Raw genomic sequence first — 7,750 nt, 5'->3', positions numbered from 1 at the left:
GGGAAAGGAGGAAGGGACAGAGGGGAGCAAGCAGGGGGGCAGGGAGAGGGAAAGCAGGAGAGCTGGAGCAGCAGGTCCAGGGCACGCAAGGGGGCTAAAGCAGCCCCGGATCCGAGGGAAGGGGCCACCCGGGCGGCCCGCGGGGACGTCCACTCACCTCCTGTCCTCCTCGTACTTGGACCTGCATGGAGATGGGGAACAAAAGGAGGGCCCGTTTGCCAGGGACCCCTGCACCCAGGGACCCCCGCACCCAGGGGCCAGGAGCAGGGAGCCGAGCGCATCCCACGCCCGCTCCTGCTGCTCCACCCGGCAAATCCAAGGGGACGGGAGTGCCCGGAGTGGCGAGCCGGCACTCACAGGATGTCACCCAGCTGGGCCAGCTGCTTCTCGGCCACTTGGCGCTCCTTCTGGGGGTCCCCGTCCAGCTCCAAGAGGTCGTTCTCGCCGTACAGGCTGCCCAGGCCCATGGTCCGCTTTGTCCTGCCCGCGGCACGGACAATGGGTCACCCAGTGCCAGGAGCCCCCGGTTGCTCCGTGAGGAAGAGTATGAGGAGCAAGGCGGGGTGCCCAGGGCCACCCTGTCACCTGTAGTCCTGGATCTGCTCCTGGATCTCGGGCATCACCATCTCCTGAGCTTCGAAGAGGGCGACTCGGACATCGTCCCCGTACCGCAGGCGAGTCTCTGGGGACAAGGGAAGAGAGCCAGTGTCACCAGCGGGGCCCAGCTTGCAAGGAAGGGAGCAGAGGATCTTCTGGCAGCACCAGGACTTGGTAGGATGGGTCRGGAGACCTCAGGAACCCTTCCTGGAGCTCAGCTCTGCTCTTTGCTACCCGGAGTTGTGGCTTCAACGGGCAAAATCCATCTCCCATTCTGCATAGGCAGATTTGAGACCTCTCCTGGTAGAGAAGGGACATCCCAACAGAAGAGATTTTGCAGGACAGCAAGGACAGAGCTGGGCAAGGCCCAAGGTGTCCTAACTCCAAACACATCCCTCTCTAGCCGGGCAATGCTGTGGAGCAGAGAGCCAGGGGCTGCCTGCCCCTCTTGGATGCAGGAATCCAGGAATGCCCTCGGGAAGTCCTTTGGCACCGTGACGGGCCGCAYGTTGCTCAAGGTGACAACGCCACCGTTGTCACCGGCATGGACAGTGGCTGCGGCCTCCTCCTCACTCACCGATTTCGGCCAGGAGCTGCTCGGACACCTTCACTCGCAGAGGCTGAGGAGAGAAGGGCAAAGACAGAGCGATTGAGGGGCAGCCGCGGCGGAGCGGAAGGGGCCGCGGATCCGGCGCCGCAGATCCGTGTGGCTGCTCAGACCGGCACGGAGCCGGCAGCTTCCCGCCGCGGCGCTCACCGCGTTCCTGTCCAGGAAGATGTTCCAGATGTCCTTCCCCAGGAGGCGCGAGTCCTTCGGGCTCGTCTGCTGGCAAACGTCCGCGCACAAGTAGAAGAGCTGCGAGGGCGGCCGGAGAGGGAAGAGGGCGACGAGGGGGAAGATGAAGAAAGAGGAAGAGCGACTTAAGACAGGGGAGGCCGCAGCGACGTGCAACAGGAAACCATTGCGGGGTGCTGCCCTCGCCCGTGCCGAGCCGAGGGGAGGAAGGGGAGCACTGAAATTCCAGGTTTTTCCCTCTCGCGTGGGCACGGGGCTRTGGAAGCCCCTGGGAGGGCAGGGGCACAAAGCGGAGCCCCACACGGGGGGYTCGCACCCCGGTAAAAGGGGAAGGGAGCAAATGCACCGGGTTTGTCCCCGTTTTGTGGCCTCCTGCCACTGCTAATGTCACTTACCAGCGGGCTGGGATCTGCTTGGGAGAAGATGTAGCGCAGGAAGACGCCCAGATGGGCCGGGCGGGATTTCAGCTTGCCCAGGTCTTGGAAGAGGGAGTCGCACTGGCCAAGGGAGACACCCAAGGGAGGACGCTCCGGTTAGGGAGGAATGAATCCCTCGGGAGCAGGGATTCATTCCCACCCTGTAGCTCATCCCTAGGGTAAACCGCCCTTCCCTCTCTATGGCAGAGAGCTCCGAGTAGCCACAAACCAGCACAACCAGCCCCACTTTGGCCACCCCCTTTAGGGTCGGTGGCCACCGGGCTGCCCGTCCCCAGGGCCAGCCCTTGGTGTGGGTGTCCTCAGTGCCACCGCTCTGTGGCTGCCAGTGGGGCAGCAAAGGCCACCGTGGGGAAGGGGCCACCTGCCCGTGGCCGGTCGCCCTGCAAAGACTGGCCAAAGGCAGGAAGATCTTGGATGCCAAAGGCAGGAAGATCTCAGACACCAAAGGCGGGAAGATCTCGGACACCAAAGGCGGGAAGATCTCGGACACCAAAGGCGGGAAGATCTCGGATGCCAAAGGCGGGAAGATCTTGGATGCCAAAGGCGGGAAGATCTCAGAGGTCAAAGGTGGGAAGATCTTGGATGCCAAAGGCAGCAAGATCTCGGACACCAAAGGCAGCAAGATCTTGGATGCCAAAGGGGGGAAGATCTCGGACGCCAAAGGGGGGAAGATCTCGGACGCCAAAGGCGGGAAGATCCCGGGGTGCCAAAGGCGGGCAGATCCCGGGTGCCGTTACCTCATTATTGAAATACCCGGGGTCACAGTCCTCCTCTGGCCCGATGATGAGGGGCCGCGCTGGCCGGTCCAGCCCCTGCGGGAGACACGGGATGCGGGTGGGMCCCCGGCGGCTCCGGGCAGCCGCTGGCTGAGCGTGGACAGAGCGTCCCCTCCGAGCGCCCCTGGGCCGGCGCGCGCGGTGCCCACCTGCTCGGCGGCGGGCGCGGGCGCCGCGTCGGAGCCCTGCCGGCGGTGGCGCTGGCCCAGGCGGGCGGCGACGAGCGGCGAGGTGCGCGGGCTCTCCGCGCCGTGCTCCGAGAGGACGGAGTTGCGGTTCAGAGAGACCTGCGTGGGACAAGGAGGAGGGCGCTGCCATCCTGGGGACCGGGGGGCACCCAGGGCAGCCCGGGGAGCTGCTGCCACGTCGGAAACCTTCCCGAAAGCTCCGAGGAACTTAGGGAACGCGCAGACCCTGCCGGGTTGTTGGAAATGCCCCTTTTAGCTACGATGGGCTCGAAGAGCAGGGAGGCAAACTCGGAGCTTAAGGCCTCCAGGCTGGTGCAGTCAGGGCAGTCGAAGGAAATTCGCTGCGTAATGCGAAACTCGGCTTTTTAAGAGATATATAAATAATYATGGGGCAAAATGAGGCCCTTGGCTCCTCACAGCGCTGAGGGCAGGATGCCCAGGCGCCTCCGTCCAGGCCTTGCTGCCGTTTCCCCCCAGCCCAGGCTGGACAGAGACGGGTTAAGTCCTGCCTTGGGTCCCTCCGGGCTGCGACCCTGCTCCTACCTCGCTCACGGAGGGGAACCGCTCCGTGCCCGACTCCAGGCCGCTGTCACCGTCCTGCGAGTCCAGAGAGAGGCGTCCTGCGAGCAGAGCACAAAGTGAAGCGCATGGAGAACCCAGATGGAGCGGGAAGGGGGCGACACCCCAGCACGACTCACCCTCGGGAGCCCGGGAATTGGCCACGCTGGCGTCCCCAGGGAGCCGCCCCAGATCCTGCAACGGAAGGACGCGCGTTGGGAGCAGCGGGACGTCACCAGACGCGTGGGGACACCCGGGCGCAGCGCCCAGGATGCTCCAGCCCAGGATGCCCAGGAATTGCAGTGAATTTGGGAGAGCAGGAGCAGCTCCTTTTCCCGAGCGGACCCTACACAGACGGTTCCCCAGCCCCAACCACCCTGCTGAGCTCGTTGGGTCCCCGCTGTGCTCATGGCACCCACTGCATTTTGGAAGGTTTTCTCGGCCAGGGACAAGAGGGAAGGGATGGTCACCTTGTTGGGGCTAAGAGCGGGCCAGACTCCAAGCGGGAAGGCGAAAGGACTCCGCCAATTCCCTGTGCAATTCCAGGGTGTCCCACGTACCACAGAGGCGCCCGTCTCCTGCAGGATTTTGAGCTGCAGCTGGCTGACGCGCCGGCGCGCGCCCTCGATCTGCTCCTCCGCGACGGTGCCCGGGTTGCGGCTGTGCAGCTCGCAGAAGCGCTGAGGACACACGCGGCACGTGACACTTGTGGCAGCCCCTGTGCCCTGAGGCCGCCCTGCCGGCACCCAGCCACGGGGCAGCCGCCCCCTGCCCAAATATTTCACATCCCGGGCACGCGCCAGGCCTCTAGGACAAGCAGGAGTCAATCCCGCCCGGAAAGGTGGGATGAACTCGCCCCAGCAGGAGAATAAGCAGCCCAAGGGTGGGTTATTTTGCCCAATAAGGTGCCCTAAAGCACGACGCTGGTCGTGCCGCCGCACCTGCAACTCGGCCTCCTCCTGCCGCAGCATGTTCCGCAGGATCTGCGCCGCGTGTTTCTGCACCTCGGGATCCTGCAAGGAGGCAGGAAGAGCCATTGGAGACGGCCACGAAGAGCCAGAGGGATGAAGGGCCGGAGCGAGCGGCATCCTCGCGCTCCGTGCGGCGCAGACCGGTGCGGAGGCTCCCCGCGGCGCCCGGTACCTGCAGGGGCTTGGGGCCGGTGATGTGCTGCGGTGGCGGCGGTGGCGGGGAGCCCGTGGGGACCCCGGTGGGGCCGGCGTCGTGCTGAGAAGCCGGGAGCGCCGCCGAGGGCGGCGGGGAGCCCAGCAGCGTCAGCGCCACGTAGGCTCCGGCTGCGGAAAACCCGGGGAAGGCAGGCAGGGAAAGACATCCTGTCAGGCCCCAAGCGGCACCGGCCTCCCCGCGCTCTGCCCTCCGCTGGCTCCCGCTCATCCCTAACCGCCGGGCAGGAATGTGCTCCGGGATGGCCGGGAATGAGGGATGGCAGCGGCTCGGCACAATGCCCGGCCCTGGATATTGCCCAGCCCTGGATATTGCCCGGCCTTGCATATATCGCCTGGCCCTGGACATATTGTCCAGCCCTGGATGTATTGTCCAGCCCTGGATGTATTGTCCAGCCCTGGATGTATTGTCCAGCCCTGGATGTATCACTCGGCCCTGGATATCACCTGGTCCCAGATACTGCCTAGCCCTGGATATATCACTCGGCCCTGGATACTGCCCGGTCCTGGATACCGGCTGGCCCTGGGTATATCGCCCGGCCCTGGATACTACCCGGTCCTGGATATCGCCTGGCACCGGATACCACCCGGTCCCGGATACCGCCCGACCCTGGATATTGCCCGACCTGGATATTGCCTGGTCCCGGATATCGCCCAACCCTGGATAATTCCCGCTCCTACTCACACTTGATGAGCTTCACCACCTCCAGATGGGAGCTGTTGGTGACCATGGTGCCGTTGACCTGCGGGAACGGGGGCGAGGCGGGAGGCGAGGGCGGCGCGCGGGGCGGCGCGGGCGGCACCGGCGCCGCGGCTCACCTTCACGATCCGGTCGCCTTCCCGCACGCCCGCTCGCATGGCGGCGCCGCCTGCAACGGCAGAGACGCGCGGAGCCCGGCTTAGGCCGCGGCGAGCCGGGATGCGGCCCCTGCTTCCCACGGGAGAAGGGCCGGCGCTGCCGGATTCCCGCTCGTGGGGACCCAGCGCCCGCGGAGACTCCTGCCCATCGCGGGGGCATCGAGAAGCCGCCGCGTGGCAGGAGCCGAGCGCGGGATGCRGCACTTGGGAACAACAGCGTCATTCCCGCTTTCCCCCCGCCCCGGCCGCTCTCTAACAGAAACTGCTGAGGYTGAAATCCATGAAAATTTAAAAAAGATTCTCCTTTCCTGCAGCCAAACCCGAGAGGAAATGTTTCCACCGGGTTCAGTTCCAAGCCGAGGGGCAGCTTGAACAGCCTCGTTCCTGGCGCCCAGATGGAAAAGTGGGAAGCGGGACGCCTGGCCCCGGGGGCGGTCAATCCCATGGGGATCGCTCCCCACAGCTCCCGCTGCAGGAGGGCTGCGATTCCAGCGTCAACCTGTGCCCAAAACGCCCTTTTTTTTTTGCTCCCATTTCCCAAATTTCCCAAATCCTCGGTTTTCCTGGCTTTTGGGTTGCATGGAGCGGGAGGAAAAGGGAGGAAGCGGGAACATCAGGCAATAAGCAGCTCGTTGCCTATTTGAACGGCAGCTCTGAGCCCCGGCATCCCACAAATCCATTATATCCCGCGGCTCCCGCCGGAGCGGCCGCCACGTCCCTGTTTCCCGAGGCTTCCCGAGCTTTTCCCACCTGGCCGCACGGACTGCACGAGGACGATGCGGTCGCCGCTRACGGTGAAGCCGAAGCCGTGCTGGTCCTTCTGGATGATGACGCAGCGCTGCACCAGACCTGCCCAGGGAGAAACGGGAAGGCCGGGGAGGCTCCGGGATTGCGGAGGGGAAGCTGAATCCATGTGTTTTGGGGCGTTCGGATCCAAATTCCCCCTCTCATCCCGCCCAGGATTGCRCTTGGAGCTGCCGCGTGCCCTCGGCGAGGGATTCAGGCGCTGGAGAGCCCGGCTAAGCAGGGATATTGCCGGGCGCTCTGGGCCTCATCCGGAGGCTCCCGCCGGGACACAAGCGGAGCATTCCCAGGGCTCGCTTCCCGGCTGCCGTGCCACGGAGAGCGGGAAGCCCTACCTGTGGTTTCGGTGCCATCGGAGGGCTGCCGGCGGTGCCCGGGAGCCTCGTGCTCCGAGGCCGCGTCGCTGCTCAACCTGCGGAGGACGGAGCGCCGGGTGAGGCCGGAGGCTCCCGCCCGGAGCCGGAGCGCTGGGATGGGCTCCGGGCGCTCCGYGTGCCGGGATGCACCCGAAGGGGCCACCAAGGAGCCGAGGATGGAGAGGAGAGAGACGCCCGGGCAGCAGGGGGGTTATTGGGCACTGGCAACGAGCCGCCCTCGGGATGGATCCAAGAGGATTCGAGAGGATCCGGGAAGCCAGCGCCATCCCGGCACCAACCGAGGGGCTCGGATGCCTCCCATGTCCCCTCCCCTGCGGCCCAACGGGGACCTCGGGGGTGACAGATCCCTTTGGCCACCACCRCGTCCCTCCTCTTCCCATCGCTCCCAGTGCCCGCACCGGGATCGGGATTGAGCCGGAGGCTCCTGCAGCGGCAAAAGGGAGGAAAAACGATGGGATTCCCAGGAAAGCCACCGGCCTCGCTGAGCCAAGGAGGGATCCGGAGCGAGACCCCAGAGCAGGGAAGGGGAGCGGGAAGAGCCGGCGGGATCAGAGAGGGAGCAGGCACTGCCGGCAGCGCCCCGGATCCCGGTTCCGCTCCGGAAGCCACCGGCTCATCCGGGTCCTGGCCGGATTGATTCCCCTTTGGACACCCGCCCGGCTGCGGATTAGGACGGGCGCAAGGTGGGACATAAGAGCTTTAATGCTCCTCAATTAGGGCGAGTTATCCGGGGCGGCCGGAGGCAGCGGCGAGGCCGGAGGCCGATCCGCCCGGGACGGCTCCGGGCCACCGCGGTGTCACCTTCGCGGCCCGGAGCCGCTTCCGTCYGGCACGAGGGCGACGGAGCCGCGTCCGTCTAAAAGGGGCCCTTAATTCGGCTTTGCTTAAGCTCCCGCCTAATTGACTTAGGGCCCTAAGGAGCCACCGGGAGGCCAAGGAGGCGGCCTCGCGCGGCCCGGCGCCAAGCACGTGATTCCCGACGGAGACGCCGCTCCAATGCCCGGCAAAATCCCTTTTTTTGGGTAACGATGCCCATTTCGGGAGCAGTTTCGGATTCCCGGAGGAACGGCCTCGCAGGGGGCTTTTGTCCCACACAAAGGCCTCCGCTTGGGGAAAAGACCCTTGGAATGGGAGGCTCAAGGCTCAGCCTCCAAAGGCTCCTAGAAGCGACTCCG

At 65.5% G+C, this 7,750-nt stretch overlaps 1 protein-coding gene across 1 annotated transcript in view; it reads right to left on the bottom strand.

Annotated features, from left to right (window-relative positions):
- The window catches only part of ARHGEF11 (Rho guanine nucleotide exchange factor 11), a 13,070-nt gene extending 6,194 nt beyond the window's left edge, over positions 1-6,876 (bottom strand). Inside the window, exons 1-18 of the mRNA XM_026046619.1 lie at positions 6,854-6,876; positions 6,534-6,610; positions 6,145-6,243; positions 5,356-5,405; positions 5,222-5,279; positions 4,496-4,647; positions 4,294-4,365; positions 3,913-4,032; positions 3,493-3,547; positions 3,338-3,414; positions 2,756-2,893; positions 2,568-2,642; positions 1,789-1,890; positions 1,355-1,453; positions 1,175-1,217; positions 586-682; positions 358-480; positions 158-181 (exon numbers count right to left, since the gene is read on the bottom strand). Of these exons, the coding sequence (XP_025902404.1) occupies positions 158-181; positions 358-480; positions 586-682; positions 1,175-1,217; positions 1,355-1,453; positions 1,789-1,890; positions 2,568-2,642; positions 2,756-2,893; positions 3,338-3,414; positions 3,493-3,547; positions 3,913-4,032; positions 4,294-4,365; positions 4,496-4,647; positions 5,222-5,279; positions 5,356-5,405; positions 6,145-6,243; positions 6,534-6,610; positions 6,854-6,876 (1,484 nt within the window). The remainder of the gene's footprint in view (positions 1-157; positions 182-357; positions 481-585; positions 683-1,174; positions 1,218-1,354; positions 1,454-1,788; positions 1,891-2,567; positions 2,643-2,755; positions 2,894-3,337; positions 3,415-3,492; positions 3,548-3,912; positions 4,033-4,293; positions 4,366-4,495; positions 4,648-5,221; positions 5,280-5,355; positions 5,406-6,144; positions 6,244-6,533; positions 6,611-6,853) is intronic.
- Positions 6,877-7,750: the final 874 nt, after the last annotated feature.

This window comes from Nothoprocta perdicaria, unplaced genomic scaffold, assembly GCF_003342845.1.
Source record: "Nothoprocta perdicaria isolate Ctin4 unplaced genomic scaffold, notPer1 scaffold_450, whole genome shotgun sequence".
In the NCBI taxonomy this organism is placed as follows: domain Eukaryota; kingdom Metazoa; phylum Chordata; class Aves; order Tinamiformes; family Tinamidae; genus Nothoprocta; species Nothoprocta perdicaria.
Note: the sequence above shows the minus strand (reverse complement) of the source record. Positions and strands in the feature narration are given on the sequence as shown.